Source organism: Salmo salar, chromosome ssa08, assembly GCF_905237065.1.
Source record: "Salmo salar chromosome ssa08, Ssal_v3.1, whole genome shotgun sequence".
NCBI lineage: Eukaryota > Metazoa > Chordata > Actinopteri > Salmoniformes > Salmonidae > Salmo > Salmo salar.
Window position 1 is genome coordinate 14,067,064 of NC_059449.1, and position 19,302 is coordinate 14,086,365.

General features: G+C 46.0%; 1 protein-coding gene across 7 annotated transcripts in view; it reads left to right on the forward strand.

Annotated features, from left to right (window-relative positions):
• Positions 1-18,801, forward strand: part of znf827 (zinc finger protein 827) — a 112,726-nt gene extending 93,925 nt beyond the window's left edge. For 3 of the 7 annotated variants that reach the window (XM_045722760.1, XM_045722758.1, XM_045722759.1), the window contains exons 9-14: positions 2,392-2,535; positions 4,442-4,616; positions 5,777-5,943; positions 10,578-10,787; positions 11,666-11,843; positions 14,362-18,801. In XM_045722760.1, the coding sequence (XP_045578716.1) occupies positions 2,392-2,535; positions 4,442-4,616; positions 5,777-5,943; positions 10,578-10,787; positions 11,666-11,843; positions 14,362-15,328 (1,841 nt within the window). In that variant the 3' untranslated portion in view covers positions 15,329-18,801. Of the gene's footprint in view, positions 1-2,391; positions 2,536-4,441; positions 4,617-5,776; positions 5,944-10,577; positions 10,788-11,665; positions 11,853-13,884; positions 13,936-14,361 lie in introns of all 7 variants that reach the window. The other 4 variants (XR_006770779.1, XM_014209404.2, XM_045722761.1 and 1 more) reach the window with 4 other exon arrangements.
• Positions 18,802-19,302: the final 501 nt, after the last annotated feature.

Genomic DNA, 19,302 nt, shown 5'->3' on the forward strand with positions numbered 1-19,302 from the left:
CCTCTCTCTCTCTCTCTCTCTCTCTCTCTCATGCTTTCTCACTCTCTCATCTTCTCTCTCTCCTCTTCTCTCTCTCTCCTCTCTCTCTCTATTATGCTTTCTAGCTCTCTCACTCTCTCCTCTTTTCTCGCTCCTCTTCTCTCTCGCTCCTCTTCTCTCTCTCTCTCTCTCTCTCTCTCGCTCTCTCTATTATGCTTTCTTGCTCTCTCTCTCTCCATCCCTGCTGTGTCCCTGGGTGGTAGTGTATTACTATATAGTCTGATTAGCATGGACAACCACACACTAGAGAGGGCTTAGGACTGATGGGTGATGGAGGACACACACAGAGAGAATATCAAGGGGCACAGTGTGGTATAGTCTGATTATCATGGAGGTGATGAGAACTTGAGGAGGCTATAGTGTTGGTATGAGAAAGATGGTGGGTTGGAGTAATTTGGAGCAAGGTTGAGGGTTGGAGTAATTTGGAACAAGGTTGAGGGTTGGAGTAATTTGGAACAAGGTTGAGGGTTGGAGTAATTTGGAGCAAGGTTGAGGGTTGGAGTAATTTGGAACAAGGTTGAGGGTTGGAGTCATTTGGAACAAGGTTGAGGGTTGGAGTCATTTGGAACAAGGTTGAGGGTTGGAGTCATTTGGAACAAGGTTGAGGGTTGGAGTCATTTGGAACAAGGTTGAGGGTTGGAGTCATTTGGAACAAGGTTGAGGGTTGGAGTCATTTGGAACAAGGTTGAGGGTTGGAGTCATTTGGAACAAGGTTGAGGGTTGGAGTCATTTGGAACAAGGTTGAGGGTTGGAGTCATTTGGAACAAGGTTGAGGGTTGGAGTCATTTGGAACAAGGCTGAGGGTTGGAGTCATTTGGAACAAGGCTGAGGGTTGGAGTCATTTGGAACAAGGCTGAGGGTTGGAGTAATTTGGAACAAGGCTGAGGGTTGGAGTAGTATGGAACAAGGCTGAGGGTTGGAGTAGTATGGAACAAGGCTGAGGGTTGGAGTAGTATGGAACAAGGTTGCGGGTTGGAGTAATATGGAACAAGGTTGAAGGTTGGAGTAATATGGAACAAGGTTGAGGGTTGGAGTAATTTGGAACAAGGTTGAGGGTTGGAGTAACAGGAAACAAGGCTGATGAGTAATATGGAACAAGGCTGAGGGTTGGAGTAGTATGGAACAAGGCTGAGGGTTGGAGTAGTATGGAACAAGGCTGGGGGTTGGAGTAATATGGAACAAGGCTGGGGGTTGGAGTAATATGGAACAAGGCTGGGGGTTGGAGTAATATGGAACAAGGCTGGGGGTTGGAGTAATATGGAACAAGGCTGAGGGTTGGAGTATTATGGAACAAGGCTGAGGGTTGGAGTAGTATGGAACAAGGCTGAGGGTTGGAGTAGTATGGAACAAGGCTGAGGGTTGGAGTAGTATGGAACAAGGCTGAGGGTTGGAGTAGTATGGAACAAGGCTGAGGGTTGGAGTAATATGGAACAAGGCTGGGGAATGGAGTAATATGGAACAAGGCTGGGGGTTGGAGTAATATGGAACAAGGCTGGGGTTTGGAGTAATATGGAACAAGGTTGAGGGTTGGAGTAATATGGAACAAGGTTGAGGGTTGGAGTAATATGGAACAAGGTTGCGGGTTGGAGTAATATGGAACAAGGTTGAGGGTTGGAGTAATATGGAACAAGGTTGAGGGTTGGAGTAACATGGAACAAGGCTGAGGGTTGGAGTAACATGAAACAAGGCTGAGGGTTGGAGTAACATGAAACAAGGTTGAGGGTTGGAGTAACATGAAACAAGGTTGAGGGTTGGAGTAACATGGAACAAGGTTGAGGGTTGGAGTAACTTGGAACAAGGTTGAGGGTTGGAGTAACTTGGAACAAGGTTGAGGGTTGGAATAACTTGGAACAAGGTTGAGGGTTGGAGTAACATGAAACAAGGTTGAGGGTTGGAGTAACTTGGAACAAGGTTGAGGGTTGGAGTAATTTGGAACAAGGTTGAGGGTTGGAGTAACATGAAACAAGGCTGAGGAGTAATTTGGAACAAGGTTGAGGGTTGGAGTAACATGAAACAAGGCTGATGAGTAATATGGAACAAGGCTGAGGAGTAATATGGAACAAGGTTGAGGGTTGGAGTAACATGGAACAAGGCTGAGGGTTGGAGTAACATGAAACAAGGCTGAGGGTTGGAGTAACATGAAACAAGGCTGAGGGTTGGAGTAACATGAAACAAGGCTGAGGGTTGGAGTGAAGTTGGAGTAATATGAAACAAAGCTGGACTCCATTCCATTTCAGTTGCTGAATGCTTTCCTACAATATGGACTTTCAGGTTGCCTCCCAGTGCAAATGTTGTGGGGAGGTTATGAGAAAGTTGTGAGTAAAATATGGTAAACTGTCTGTGTGTTTTCAGACCCAGAGAAGGACACTGGAGAGTCGGGGGGGAACGGGATGTCCCAGGGGATACTGAGCAGTCAGCAGCTCTACCCCTGTCCTGTCTGTGGCAAGGTGTTTGGCAGACAGCAGACCCTCTCCAGACACCTGTCTCTACACACAGGTGAGTCCACTAACACACACACACTACACTCCCTTTCCATCTCTACGTACAGTTCCCTGTGTGTTGTGACATGTCTTGTCAACGTTTCCTTGGCGTGTGTGTGACTGTGTGTGTAATACCCTGTAAAAAGTCAATAAGGTTTACTAGACTGGATTACTCTCTCCTTTAAAGAAATTACCACCATTATTAGTCTCAGTGGGAAAACTGCCCGCCTAATTACCAAGCCAGAAGGCTGCTCTGCATCCCAGTACACACACTGGACACAATGGACACACAAACACGGACGGACGCAATCGCGGATGCGCACACACATACATAAATATATGTGTGTGTGTATATAAAAATGTTATATATTTATATTATATATATATATATATTTATTTATTTACATGTATATGTAAATATATAAATACATTTAAAAATATATATATATATTACACACACACACCAAGTGGATGGGTTCATACACACACACACATTTACATAGATGTACATACAGAGTGTAACAGCATTGGGGCCATACCATATCTGATGCAAAACCACATACTACTGTGTCTGTACATGCTTTTATGCATATTAATACATATACATACATATACATATACATACATATAAATGCATATTAATACACATAAATACATACACTGAGTGTACAGAACATTAAGGACACCTTCTTAATATTGAGTTCCACCCCCCCTATTTCCCTCAGAATAGCTACAATTCATCAGGGTATGGACTCTACAAGGTGTTGAAAGAGTTCCACAGGGGTGCTGGCCCATGTTGACTCCAATGCTTCTCACAGTTGTGTCAAGTTGGCTGGATGTCCTTTGGTGGTGGACCTTTCTTTATACAGACGAGAAACTGTTGAGTGTGAAAAACCCAGCAGCGTTGCAGTTCTTGACGAAAACCAGTGCGCCTGGCACCTACTACCATACCCCATTCAAAGGCACTTCAATATTTTGTCTTGCCCATTCACCCTCTGAATGGCACACATACACAATCCATGTCTCAATTGTCTCAAGGCTGAAACATCCCTTATTAACCGGTCTCCTCCCCTTCATCTACACTGATTTGAAGTGGATTTAACAAGTGACATCAATAAGGGATCATAGATTTCACCTGGATTGACCTGGTCAGTCTGTCATGGAAACAGCAGGTGTCCTTAATGTTTTGTACACTCAGTGTATAAATACATGTAAATACATGTGAACACAGCACACACTACCGTCTAAGCGATCCTTTGGATGAGAGATCCAAACAGAGGTCCTGACTCTCAGTGGTTCAGATCAGAGATCTCCACTCCCCTGGCATTACCACAAGTATAAGGGTCATTGCTGGTAAAGATAATGCGTTCTCAATTTACATTTTATTTAAATTAGTCTTTTTAATGCACCCACATTTATGTAAAAACCTACATATTCTTATGCATGAAAGCGCATGGTCCACACACACTAATACAAAACACGCACGCGAGCACACACTCAGACACACACACACACACACTCCCCCTGTGAGTGGGTTGTTTGGCTGAGAACAGCTTGGGCACACCACAGAGAGCAGAAACGGGGGCATATGTCATCATGATGGTTGTTTTTGGTTTACCCGGGCCACAAAGGTTCCCTGGCTTCATGTCCTCGGGCAAAATGTGTGTGTGCGTTAGTTAGTAGCTGACGTAATAGGATTTGCGTGTGTGTTTTGTTTGTGTAGTCCACTAAGCAGACATTCTCATGCAGGGGACGTACTCATTGTATTTGTGTATACGTGATGTGTACGCATGTTGTGTGCCTGCATGCGTTTTGTATATGGTGTGTGTGTTACGCGTAAGTGTGTGTACGAACGTGTGTGTCCCCGTGTGTGTCTGTAGACCCACCTCTCTCTCTGACATTGTGTCCGTCTGTCCTTCCAGAGGAGCGGAAGTATACGTGTCACCTGTGTCCTTATGCAGCCAAGTGCAGAGCCAACCTCAACCAGCACCTGACCATCCACTCTGTCAAGCTGGTCAGCACCGACGCAGAGCAGATGGTCAGCGCCGTCACCACCGCTGAGGGACGAGACGGGAAGACCTTCCCCTATTACTACAGGTGCTGCTACGCTGAATGAATGAAATAGTCCAAAGAAACATTGAACGGGCCAGATGCACCATTTTGGATTTCTACTAGAGTCTGGTCGACGCACATGTTCTCAGAGCAGTAGTCACAAGAACTTTCCCTGTACTAATGTACACAGACCCATAATAAAGGTCTGTCCCTATAGTTCATCCATAGCAGGCGTCAAAGATCTAACGTCTCCCGTCAAACAGCCTAGTTTCTGTGGTTACTGTGTGTACAGAAGATCTAACGTCTCCCGTCAAACAGCCTAGTTTCTGTGGTTACTGTGTACAGAAGATCTAACGTCTCCCGTCAAACAGCCTAGTTTCTGTGGTTACTGTGTGTACAGAAGATCTAACGTCTCCCGTCAAACAGCCTAGTTTCTGTGGTTACTGTGTACAAAGTCTACTCGTCAATATGTACAGAAGATCTAACTCTAGTTTCTGTGGTTATATCCGTCTCCCGCAAACAGCTTTTATGTACAGAAGATCTAACGTCTCCCGTCAAACAGCCTAGTTTCTGTGGTTACTGTGTACAGAAGTCTAACGTCTCCCGTCAAACAGCCTAGTTTCTGTGGTTACTGTGTACAGAAGATCTAACGTCTCCCGTCAAACAGCCTAGTTTCTGTGGTTACTGTGTACAGAAGATCTAACGTCTCCCGTCAAACAGCCTAGTTTCTGTGGTTACTGTGTGTACAGAAGATCTAACGTCTCCCGTCAAACAGCCTAGTTTCTGTGGTTACTGTGTACAGAAGATCTAACGTCTCCCGTCAAACAGCCTAGTTTCTGTGGTTACTGTGTGTACAGAAGATCTAGCTGTATAAACACTGACACATGCAATTTACTGATCCCATAAATTGGGGTCAGTATCAGTAATGTAAACAATGGACTGTACATGACTGACCTATTTCTTTACTGGTCTGAGGTCAGGCTTTGGGGTTTGATTGGGAATTAATGATGTCCTCTCCCCTCTATAACCTGGTCTGAGGTCAGCCTTTAGGGTTTGATTAGGAATTAATTATGTCTTCTCGCCTCTATAACCTGGTCTGAGATCAGCATTTGGTCTATGTTCAATACCTCTCTCCTTTCCCCTCTAGCTGTGACCTGTTCTGAGATCAGTGTTTAACCCATCCCTCCCTCTTCCTGTCCATCCAGCTGCCATGCGTGTGGTTTCCAGACGGGGCTGAACGCCCAGTTCGTCAGCCACATGTCTCTCCACGTGGACAAGGAGCAGTGGATGTTCTCTCTGTGCTGCAGCGCCTGTGACTACGTCTGTGTGGAGGAGAGTGACATGAAGTCCCACGTCAGTCACGGACACACAGGTAGATCATCTGTCGTCTGCTCAGGCATGTATTGTATAGAGAGATGGCTTTGGTCCACCTCTTGTCCCTGGGGGCAGCAATAGGACGAAGTCAGCTTGTACAACCAACTTGATGGCATCTCTTTCCCAGCTGAGCTTGGTTTTGCTGCCGTCGATTTGTTCCAAAGTATATTGATTCCCTTCCTGAAGCGTGTATCCATCTGCTCGCTCGGGCTCATGTGTTTTAAAGCGTTGTTTTGGCGTAAGGGATAGGCTAGAAAGAGGGGGTCTATACCATTTCTTACACCCAGTCTATAACTTTTAATGAGGGGGACTGGAAAAGTCTGCACCTCGGATCGTAGCCAAACAATCCAAACAATGTATTAAAGCTTTCTGAAGAGACGGTACCAACCTTTCAGAATGATTCTCAGATCAGCTGTAAACATGTTGTTGGTAGGGAGCTGTTGGGGGAGTGTTGCAGATTGAGGTGCTACTGCTCAGAGTAGATACAGCTAGTTTAGTTTACAGCCATTTATAGTAGAGGGAACCAACATGTTCAGTCTCAACACACTGAACTGAAGTGACAGTAAAGTAAAGCTTCATAAAACCAGTCCCTTCCCGGGAGAGAGAGGAGACGAACTCTGTAAACTCTCCAAACAGAAACAACTTCCGCTTTGAATAACAAAACAGGTAGATTCTTTTCCCTCCCTCGACCTTCCCTGGACTTTTTAAAGCCACTGGTCCAAAACCCATCAATATATTTTTTTCGGTCCGTAGCGGGTTTGTCCGGTTTATCGTCCGACGCGGTTGCCAGTCTTGCCCTTCCGTGGCAGTGTGTGTGGGATTGTCCGGTAGTGTTGCAGACAGCTGAGGGGTCCTCACGGAGGCCGGGGAGCGACCTTGTTTATCTACGATGGCTGCCCCTTATCGTGCCTGAGGGGAAAAAATCAATAGGCCCTCTGGTCCTTCAGAGGCAGGCCAGGGTTCACACACACACACACACACACACACACACACACACACACACACACACATTCTTACCCTCTCTCACACAGACACAGAGTGGTGAGTCCATATCGAAGCTTGGCATTTAGGCTAGCCTCAACCCACTAGCAAACATGGCTGCTGAAACCACACCACATTGGGGCTGTAGAAAAGACTGCTGGGTGTTATTTGTCAGCTGATAGTGTTTGGACACCACATCTCCCCCAGCCAGGCTCCAGACAGACATGGAAACGGCTGAACTCAGCAGGTGTTACGCCTGAAGCTGGCCCCCGCTAAGATGTGTGTCAGCCACATGGGCAAGGGGTCAGACTGGTGGCCCCACAGCAGGGAGCCTGGCTGCTGCTACGGCTAGGAACAGGACAGAGATACTGTGTGTGGTGGTACAGTAGGAACGGGACAGAGATACTGTGTGTGGTGGTACAGTAGGAACGGGACAGAGATACTGTGTGTGGCGGTACAGTAGGAACGGGACAGAGATACTGTGTGTGGCGGTACAGTAGGAACAGGACAGAGATACTGTGTGTGGTGGTACAGTAGGAACGGGACAGAGATACTGTGTGTGGTGGTACAGTAGGAACGGGACAGAGATACTGTGTGTGGTGGTACAGTAGGAACGGGACAGAGATACTGTGTGGTGGTACAGTAGGAACGGGACAGAGATACTGTGTGTGGTGGTACAGTAGGAACGGGACAGAGATACTGTGTGGTGGTACAGTAGGAACGGGACAGAGATACTGTGTGTGGCGGTACAGTAGGAACGGGACGGAGATACTGTGTGTGGCGGTACAGTAGGAACGGGACAGAGATACTGTGTGGTGGTACAGTAGGAACGGGACAGAGATACTGTGTGTGGTGGTACAGTAGGAACGGGACAGAGATACTGTGTGTGGCGGTACAGTAGGAACGGGACAGAGATACTGTGTGTGGTGGTACAGTAGGAACGGGACAGAGATACTGTGTGTGGTGGTACAGTAGGAACGGGACAGAGATACTGTGTGGTGGTACAGTAGGAACGGGACAGAGATACTGTGTGTGGTGGTACAGTAGGAACGGGACAGAGATACTGTGTGGTGGTACAGTAGGAACGGGACAGAGATACTGTGTGTGGTGGTACAGTAGGAACGGGACAGAGATACTGTGTGTGGTGGTACAGTAGGAACGGGACAGATACTGTGTGTGTGGTACAGTAGGAACGGGACAGAGATACTGTGTGTGGTGGTACAGTAGGAACGGGACAGATACTGTGTGGTGGTACAGTAGGAACGGGACAGAGATACTGTGTGGTGGTACAGTAGGAACGGGACAGAGATACTGTGTGTGGTGGTACAGTAGGAACGGGACAGAGATACTGTGTGGTGGTACAGTAGGAACGGGACAGAGATACTGTGTGTGGTGGTACAGTAGGAACGGGACAGAGATACTGTGTGTGGTGGTACAGTAGGAACGGGACAGATACTGTGTGGTGGTACAGTAGGAACGGGACAGAGATACTGTGTGTGGTGGTACAGTAGGAACGGGACAGATACTGTGTGGTGGTACAGTAGGAACGGGACAGAGATACTGTGTGTGGTGGTACAGTAGGAACGGGACAGAGATACTGTGTGTGGCGGTACAGTAGGAACGGGACGGAGATACTGTGTGTGGCGGTACAGTAGGAACGGGACGGAGATACTGTGTGGTGGTACAGTAGGAACGGGACAGAGATACTGTGTGTGGCGGTACAGTAGGAACGGGACAGAGATACTGTGTGTGGCGGTACAGTAGGAACGGGACAGAGATACTGTGTGTGGCGGTACAGTAGGAACGGGACGGAGATACTGTGTGTGGCGGTACAGTAGGAACGGGACGGAGATACTGTGTGTGGCGGTACAGTAGGAACGGGACGGAGATACTGTGTGTGGCGGTACAGTAGGAACGGGACGGAGATACATTCAATGTCCCATATTCTGGCCCATTAGCAGATATTTATGCATCTGTAACTTTTGTCACTCATTATTATTCATTATTCATTCATGATTATCCGTAATTGTAGCATCCACATTAATGTAGAAGTGTTCAGAAACATATTATTTTCTTATTTACAATAAATCTGACTCTAATGACACAATACATTATTTACCATTCATTTCTATTGGGCAAAACAATTTGAAACACAACCAAAACAACCTGCAAATACATCCAACAGGTTAGTAGAGTCACATGCTTGATGTAGTCATTGCATGCTAGGAATATGGGACCAATTACTACACTTTTAACTACTTTAATACACATAAGTGAATTTGTCCGAATACTTATGACCGCTTCAAATGGGGGGACTAGATACATGAGTTGCTTTCATTTCTGAACGGTGAAACATGTATGGAAATACCCTCAAATAAAAGGTGATGTGCTGTACTGTCTCATCATATAAAACGCTTGAACTCAAATCCAAAATGGTGGAGTATAGAGCCACCTTTAAAGTTTTCGCTTCACTGTCCAATCCGTAGGGGAGTGTAACACTAGTTTACAACGTTGTCCACCCTCATAAAAAGTGAAGTGCGTTTGACTATATACATGCTTCAATAGCATCTTGGACCTTGGAAAAAGAGCTAACAAGGAATATGCCAACCGGGATGATAAATGATGTGGTTTCCCACAAGGGACAAGTACTTTGAATGTTCAGAGCATAATGCACTCTATAGCTCCCTTATATAGTGGAGTGGTGAGTCTCGTTTTGTCTTTAATCTACCTCTAGAGGTCTTCGGCGTTGAGAGAGATGGATACAATGGTATTTCACGCTCTGCTTTCTGCGTTTCTATACCTGCATTCTCTCATTCTCAAGGATGAAAGTGTGTAGGCTATGTACAATATGTGTCTTTGAATGCGTCTGTGTGAATGCCACAGTGTGATTTCTGTGTATGTGCCTGTGTCGTGTGTGCGCACACATACAAATGTGTGTGAGGTAGCTGGCGTCGGCCATTTCACAATCCATGGCAGCCAGCAGCCCTATACTCCTTCACCTCCCCACCTCCCTCTCCTTCTCCCTGACTGAATGCCCTTTGTTGAGCTGTGCCCTGAGTTGCACCCGCCATCTTAGCTCCCTTAGCCGTGACCCTCCTCCCCTCTTCTCTCTCTCTCTCTCCCTCTCTCTCTCTCTCTCTCTCTATCCCAGAGAAGTGCGGTCAAACAGAGAGAGAGAGAGGGAGAGAGAAAAGAGAGAGATCAATAAAAGCATACTGGCTGTTGATTGGACTGGCAGCAGGGCTCCAGTCAGAGGACATGGCCCTGAAGCTGAGCCTGCCTGCCTGCAGTGTGTGTGATTTTCATTTTGTATTCAACATTGTGTGTGTGTGTGTGTGTGTGTGTGTGTGTGTGTGTGTGTGTGTGTGTGTGTGTGTGTGTGTGTGTGTGTGTGTGTGTGGTTTTGACTGTAGTTTAGTGCTTTTCCTCCTTTTATTGGGTTGAGGTACCCTGTCTAATGTTGAGAAAGCAGTTATGATGACTGACGGTGGCAGTGCTGGTAGTGACAGAATTGGGGTATATTACTTAATCATTCAGGAAGTGAAATGTAATTACAATGGTACATTTTCTGAATTCGATGATGATGATTGTCACGATGACAACAATGCTGATGATGATTGACCCTTGACCCTTGACCCCTCTTCTTCCTAGGTCTGAACTCGCGGAGCCCTCTCAGTGAGACTAAGAGCACCTCCTCCTCCCTGTCGGCCCTCAGCGATTCGCTAAACAGCTCAGAGGGTGGAGAACTTACCCATGCCAATGAGGAGCTCAAGAACCTGCTGGCCCCTCCCTCCTCTGCAGGCAGCCAATCCAGCTCCAGCAGCCACTCGGGATCAGGAACTGAAGAGAAGTCTGAGAAAGGCAAGGAGTTCTGGGATGTATAGGCTGGAACATTATGTAGAACTACAGTTAATTTAATCTACTTACAATTCTATATCCTTAAAGGCCCAATGCAGCTGTTTTTTTCTCAATATCAAATCATTTCTGGGTAACAATAAGTACCTTACTGTAATAGATTCCATAAAAAAATAGCAAAAAACTACTTCTCAAGCAAGATTTTTGCTAGGACTGTCTGGGAGGGGTCTGAGTGGAGAGGGGAAAACTGAAAACTAGCTGTTATTGGCAGAGTGGTTTGGAACTCTCTTTGTTATTGGTCTATTAACTCATTTACCGCCTGGTGATGTCACCATGGAAATCTGAAACTCCCGCTCATGCAAACCTGCTGATTAGAAGGTCCTGTGTAGGTTGTATTTTCAACCAGCAGCTATCAGGAAATAACACTGATCACATTTTTTCACACTTTTACAGTGTTAGTTTCATCAGCGGTACAATATAATATTAAACACAGAAAACAGAATTTTGACTGCACTGGGCCTTTAAAGAGATAGTGTGAGCCCACCCCTTTATCTACTTCCCCAGAGTCAGATGAACTCATGGATACCATGTTTACGTCTCTGCGTCCAGTATGCAGGAAGTTAGATGTAGTTTTGCACGCTATTGCTAACTAGCGTTAGAGCAATGACTGAAAGTCTCCTCGAACAGCTAGCATGCAAAAGCACAGACATTTTGCACGTAAATTATGCAGTGATGTAAAGGTGTGTGTGTGTGATGTGTCCAGAATATGTGAGGTAAAATACGAGCAATCATTTGAGCCACACACAAGGATATCACGGGAGTGATGTTTATTAAGAGGACGAGGAGCACTGCAGTCATGCTAACTCCCCCCCCTCCCCCCCCAGGCTTCGAGTGCGTCTTCTGCAACTTTGTGTGCAAGACGCGGACCATGTACGAGCGCCACCTCCAGATCCACCTGATCACGCGCATGTTCGAGTGCGACGTGTGCCACAAGTTCCTGAAAACGCCCGAGCAGCTGCTGGAGCACAAGAAGTGCCACACCGTCCCCACCGGAGGGCTCAAGTAAGGAAAGCAAGTACAGACAGAGGTTCCTACTCCACCACCCTCCCACCCTACCCTACCCCGACTCCTCCCTCACACATGTACAGACGCACAGCCAGACGGTAACCCACTGACCGGCTGACTATAGTATACACGTTAAGTATGCACATTAAGTCGAAAACATGCGTGTAAGACCACATGCATAAACATAATACACACGCAGTCTGAACTGTAAATGTAAAACACACAGACACTGTCCAACATACACATTTACGTGCATAGGACATCTAGCTCACTGAAGCTATTAAGACCTTCACACAGTATATATAAACCCCTATTAGACTCACAGCCCTAGATAGCAAACACTGTCCCCCTCTGACCCAATACTCCTATACCCCTATAGGAGCCTCTGTTGTACTGTGTGATGTACACACACACACACACAAACAGTAAACCATACATAGCCGTTCAGCCAATCTGTTCATGTTAAACCAACGCTGCCAGTACATGAGGCTCCTCCAACACACACGCAACAACATGCTAATGACATTAGCCTAGCCATGACTCTCCTCCAACACACACGCAACAACATGCTAATGACATTAGCCTAGCCATGAAGCTCCTCCAACACACACGCAACAACATGCTAATGACATTAGCCTAGCCATGAAGCTCCTCCAACACACACGCAACAACATGCTAATGACATTAGCCTACCCATGAAGCTCCTCCAACACACACGCAACAACATGCTAATGACATTAGCCTACCCATGAAGCTCCTCCAACACACACGCAACAACATGCTAATGACATTAGCCTAGCCTAGCGCTGTGCTTTTAAAGCCTGCACACACAGATGCATATTTTATACCACATAGATGTTCTATTTTCCCAGATTGCATTTGAAACCATCTGGAATGAAAGTAATACATGCATTCACATGCAATCACTTAACAGGAAATCTGAACAGACATCTAGGAAAATATTGAATCGCCGTAGAAACAGATTGTTAGTTAACACACAAGTCACTGTCATTTTTATGTGTTTCTTTTTTTTGTTTGTATCTATTTGTGGAAGTTGTTTGCCATGAAACGCAGTCAGTCAATGCACGTGTAGAGCCATCGATATCAATCAGACGCCATTGAACTCATCTCGCCATTAACTGATCGGCCTACGCTGTCACCACTATTCACCAGATACTGTCCGTTGTCTAGCCATCGGTAGAGTTAGATCACTAGTTGGTTTGGTGTTTGGAGTGAGAGAGTCAGGGCAGTAGTTTACTGAGGTATCTGTTAGTGTCTCGTCTTGTTACAAGGAGTAGAGGCACGATTAAGGTCTCAATACGCCGCCACCCATTCTCTCCACGTTCGTTGGTCAATACAGGAACACACACACACACACCATCAACACTGCTAACAGTATTAGTCAATTTTAGGTACATGGGAATTTATTATTTCACATTTCAAATGTTCAAGGGTGCAATTAGTTCAGTCATTATAGTAGTTGAGTGTTTTAATGTCTGTTAAAAATCCATCCTCTATCCTGACTTTAAAACCAGACAGACAGTCCACATTAGCTGTGCGGTTAAGGTTTGAGAGGTCAGAATTAAAAGCAGGTAGCCCAAACACAGCTGCCCCCTCCGTCCAGTTCAAGAGGGTATCTCTAGTCTAGACTCTAGAGTAGTGTGTCCAGACAGGATAGTGTACTAAGTAGTGTGTGCTCAGCAGTGGACGGTGGGGGTGACGGAGTGATGGTCATCCACTGCAATGGACAACACTTTCAAATCAAGCCAGCTGAATAAGCTGGGCAAAAGACAGACGAGAAGTTGTAGCCGAGGCTGTAGTTTGTACCAAAGAGGAGAGTGTACTAAAGACTGTGCACTCGGAGTGTGTACTGAGGCGTGTCTAGGACAGAGAAGGACCTCCCTTTACCAGTGCATCCTTAGTGTACTCAGAAGTGTTCATTCAGGAGTGTATGTCCAGGAGTGTATGGGAGAGAGAAGGCGTGTGTAGGGTCTTCACCACGTGGCTGGTTGTATTCTGAGGTGATTCTGTTCTGCAGGGTTTGTGAAGCGCTTTGGGGCCCAGAGCAGATGAATGGTGCTATTTAAATGTAAGTGCCACATTTCCATTTATTTCAGTTATCCTTACATTCCTAATTTCGTCCAATCCTGTTCTCTTTCCACAACCTGTCTGTGCCCAGTTCTACATGCCCCACCCACCTACCACCAACCCACTCCAAACACACTTTCAACCCCAACCCACCCTACACGCTTTCAAATTTCAATAATACACACACACACACACACACACACACACACATACCAATCATTCCTCTAGGGTAAAATATTCAGGACACATCACACACACCTTTCCTCCTTCACCTTTCCACCTCTTCATCCTCCCCTGTGTTGAAGTCTTAAGGTGTGTGTTTTGGTCATCGTGTATTTAAGTCTTCTCTTTGTTAAACCTTCCCTCGCTATTGTGTGTGTATTTCCCATGTCCTGCCCCCTTCCACTTCCTCCTTCCTGTTTCCCAGGTGCCCCGTCTGCATTTATTCCACCAATCGACCGGCGGCCATGGAGTGCCACCTGAAGACCCATTACAAGATGGAGTACAAGTGTCGCATCTGCCAGTCGGTGTGGCGCGACCAGCCCGCGCTGGAGAGGCACGTCCGCGAGCATCGCCTCGGCAACCACTACAAGTGCGAGCAGTGCGGCTACCTGTCCAAGACGGCCAACAAGCTGATCGAGCACGTGCGCGTGCACACGGGCGAGCGGCCCTTCCACTGCGACCGCTGCGGCTACAGCTGCAAGCGCAAGGACAACCTGAACCTGCACAAGAAGCTGAAGCACGCCCCGCGCCAGACCTTCGGCTGCACGGAGTGCCCCTTCACCACCACCCACCCCTTCATCTTCAGCCGCCACCTCAAGAAGCACCAGGGTGGAGGGGAAGGGGAGGAGGCCGGGGAGGAGGAGTTCCAGGCCCAGCTAGGAGGCTCTCTGGTGGGGTCTCTGCGGGGCGGGGAGCCCTTCCTCCTGGGGGTAGGTGGAGGTGGGGATGGGAGTAGCGGGGGGAGCGGCAGCAGCAGCCCCCTCATGATTCTCTCTGCCTCCCAGGCCCTGCAGTCTGTCGCCCTGTCACTCATCACAGGGAAACAACACCACCGTCAACAGGAACTCCCGCCCCCAGCCCAGCGTTACCTGACAGCAACCACAACCAATGGCGGAGGCCCCTCCCTCTTCTTCCCCTCCCCACGCCACGTCTACGAGCAGTTGGGAAACTGCGAGCGGGCGCACCTGATCCCCCTCACAACCCTGTTCACCCACCGCCACCGCTCCACATTCCACTCGCCCCTCTCCAGACTCCAGAGGCCGCCCTCCTCCTCCCCCCTTTTCCTCTCCTCCACCGCCTCCTCTTCCTCTCCTCCCTCGCCCACCTCACTCAAACACTCCTTCCTGGCTTACCTAGGACTGGGACTAACGGAGAGAGCCAAGACTGTGTGACTGTTCTCCTCTCCTCCTTCTCATCCCTATCTCTTCCCCCTCCCTCTCTTTCCCCTTTCTCCCCATCCCTCTCTCCCTGGACAGTGGTCTGAATAATCGTTATCCACTGCGATGGGGAAAACTTTCCAATCAAGCCAGCTGAATAAGCTGGACAGAGACAGACAAGTAGTTATTGTAGACAATAAAAAAATAGAATTTATCAGAGAAAAGGCTGTATGTGCTATAAAATGCATTTATATCAAAAGCTGCTTTTCTTATCTGTTATATCGATTGAAATATTACTCTCTCTCTCTACTTTTTATTTTCTAATGTTTGTTTTCTGGACTTTTGAATGACCAGGACCCAACTGCATTACCTGTAAAACGGATCCTTGTTTTCTTTTTGTATTTGTTAGAAAAGTTGAAGAAGAAACAAAACAAGTGCTCTGACATTTTTAGTGCATTTTAGTCTTCTGGCTACTACGCATCAGAATAGCATGCCTGCCTCTTTGTTTCCGCTAGCTTTGATGCACGTCATTTAATAGGGTATGATGAACCAATCCCCAGGTTGTTCAATTGTGATGCGCCGCGAACAAGAACCAATGAAACTGAACTTTTTCTCAAAAGTCTCGTTTCCAAAGCAACGCCTCAAACCACGCACTTAATGAATTATTTAACTAATGTGTACTGTACATAGTTTTGTAGCCTTCAATCTCCCCCACAACTAAGCTTTGACTTTATCTGTTTGGTTTTGTGTAATGGTGAAACCATATGCATCAAACGCCGACTGAACTCACCTGTCTCGGGTGGCGGTCGTCTTGGCAACCCATACACACAGGTGACATCTTGTACATTGTTTGACGTTGTGCGGTGGGGTGGGCAGAACAAGTGACATTCTCTACTCAAGGCCCTTTGCCAATTCAAACGGTTTTCAAATCAATGTAACACACATTATAGCCTCATGCTATAGCCTTTGCTTTCCCCAACTTAGCCCTTGTGTAACCGTAGCCTAGTCCCAGGTCTATTTGTGCTGACGTGACAATGACCGTAGGAATTGGCAAGATACCACAAACACATCTGGGACCAGATTAGTTTTACCCCACCAGCCCACATCAAAGGTTCCATGAGGACACCTGTAACCCCTGAGACCAGGGTCCTATTCATTAGGCACCAAACGGAAGAAAAAGGACTGAATCACCAGAACTTGTCGTTATGCTACGTTGCGCCCTAATGAATAGGACCCAGGTGTTGTTCGGTCCAGCATCATGTGTAGAACTATGTATGGACTGGCGCACCGTTACGTTAGATAAGCTGTAAGAGATAACTGTTTTGTGGAGGTGACCAGCTAACGGGGTGTTAAAACCCCCCAACAGCTCCGGTCACCACAGGCCGATTCAGTGGTGCTTTTTGGAGCTCTTTTGTAATTTTGTGTAAAAGAAAAAACTGAAAGAAACTGTTCCAAAATGACTTGAATGAATGTATTTTCCTTTGTTGATGTCCGTGATGCGAACGTGATACAGATGTGCGGTGTAGTTGCAGGCAGGGACTGTTGGGTACCGTTGCCTATATGACAGAAAGCAAGGGGTTGGTTTTTGTAGGTCGGTGGCCTTCTGTGTCTTTTTAGGTTGTTCATTCGTTTTTCTCCCTCTCTCTTTCTCTTTTTTACTGAGCCTTTTAAACGTAGGACGATGAGCGTTTTCTACTAACGTGCATCGCTATTATGAAGCCATTTTGAGGAAGGCTCCGATAGGTCCAATGTTGTCGACGAGGAAGCAGCCATTGGTTTGGTTTTGGTGGTGTAGCTTCTATCTCAGTGAGAAGACATGGTACTGCTTTCTATTCCCCCTTCGCTCCATCTCTCAGTTGTAATTGCATTTAGCTTAGTCCCATTTCTAAACCAAAAGCACTTAGCTAGTTCATATTGTTTTAGTGCAAACGTTTGAGCTGTCGGTCCGATAGGATATCACCGGAAACAGACTTATTACCTTTTTAAGATGTTTGCTGTGAACGATCTGAATCAAAACCGTGATTTCCTGATTTTTGTTGTGTAGACATTTTCTGGTTTAGTGCGGAGGGTTTTTACCTCTGTAAAATTGCAGAGCGCAGATGAACACAAATTGCATGAATTAGACAGTGGAGGTTGAACTATATTACGCTGGGAGACCCAAAGGGCCCAGGCTAAATTGTCAAAGCTAATTTTGCACAGTGCTGCACTTTTTGAACATGAAAAATGTATTTATCTGTACAGATGGAGAGTGTACATGAGACCAGGCAGCATAATAAAGGCATTTCGTTTTTTTTTATTCAAAAGCATTACCCATTTAATTGACCGTGCTCGCATTCCCAAGTGGTCTTTAAGCCAAAATGGTTTCTTATTTGTAAAGGGATTTTTTTTTTTTACCTTAATTGTTTTGCTTGTTTCTTGTACTTTACATTTTCTTGTGATTTTAATTTTTTTATATATATTTTTTATTTCTTTGTAATGACGACAAAAAAATTGAGAGAACAATGCATTGTTAAGACCAAATGAAACTTAAAAACGAGGTTGTGATGCTAGGATTAAATCCGTCACTTCCTGGTAACGGAGGGGTGTAACAGTTAAATCTCTCCCCCGTGGTTGGTTTTCTTTTAGTTCCCTTTGACAACATAGCAATGTTCAGCATGCTGTCCGCTGGTCGCTGCTACATTATAGGAGTACAAGGAGCCCCCACCCCTGCCACACACACTCCTAGGTCAGCTCCAGCTCCTTATCTATCCTCTAATATGTAATACTCTAGTGCCACTTGGTGGAAGGGAACCGCCTGAGATCACTGAGAATGAGTCAAACTGATTTTCAGGGTCCAAATCTAAAAACAAAAAATAAGAGGAACAAAAAAAGAATGTGCCCGTCTTTTTACGACTGACTGTATGCCTTTTTTTATATATATATATAGCTACCGCATAATCATTATGTAATCGAGAATGGCTGCAGTTCTTTCTTCTAATAAAACGGCCCCTTGGTCTGGTTGGTGTGTCTAAGGAGAAGAAAAGGCCGACAGGGATCGCTTCTCTGTCCTTTCCAAACCCAGTATTTTTAAGCACTTATCGTTTGCTTATTATTTCTTGCCTAATTGTAAAGAAGCAGCAGAAGGTGATTTTTTTTTTTATATATAATTTTTTTTTATATGTCGGGTGACTACCTTTCTGAGCACTTCGGAGTATGCATGACATCTCTCTCTCTATTTTATGACTCGACAAGACTCAACTATCTTCTTTTTTGTGTGTTTTCGTTCATCTTTTTGGCACTCAGTAAAAATTGGTATGTGCTGTATAAAGCTTTTTGATTAGGTCATTGTTAAGGCTGTACAGGGTTGTTTGTGACAATAACTGGTAAATAGATCATTTGTACTTTTTTGGTTTTTGTATTCGTTTTTTCTTTGTTTTGGCATTATTTTATGTTCAAAAGTTGCCAGATCTAAATGTAACGGGATTTGAAAGTAAAGCTTACAACAGATATTCCACCTCAGGTCTGGTTTTTCATTCGATTCTATAATGTGATTTTCAATGTCATGTTGTTTTGATTGTATATAGTTGAAACTGCCTCTCTCCAGGTATAGCTGCTACACGGGTGGAGACGTTTACACCGGTAAAGAAAAGAGCAGCAATCGATCATCCCAAAAATCTAATTATGGAATACCTCAAAGCAATCTAACCGGCCAACACTCAGGCCTTATGAGAGACGGCGGAGGACTCTTTCTGATGCGACGCAGCTCTCTATACGTTTCATAGGCTGTGTCTGAAATGGCACACTATTCCCCATATAGTGCACTACTTTTGACCCCTGTTCCCTATAAAGTGAACTACTTTTGACCAGGGCCCAACAGGGTTAACTGACGACGACGAAAACGATGCACGCGCTTCAATGGGGCAGAAGGCCGTGAGTTGTTATGATTCTGGATGGCCAGATAGCTAGCTACAGTAACAAGAAGCTGCCATGTAGTGAATCGCAAGTGGCTC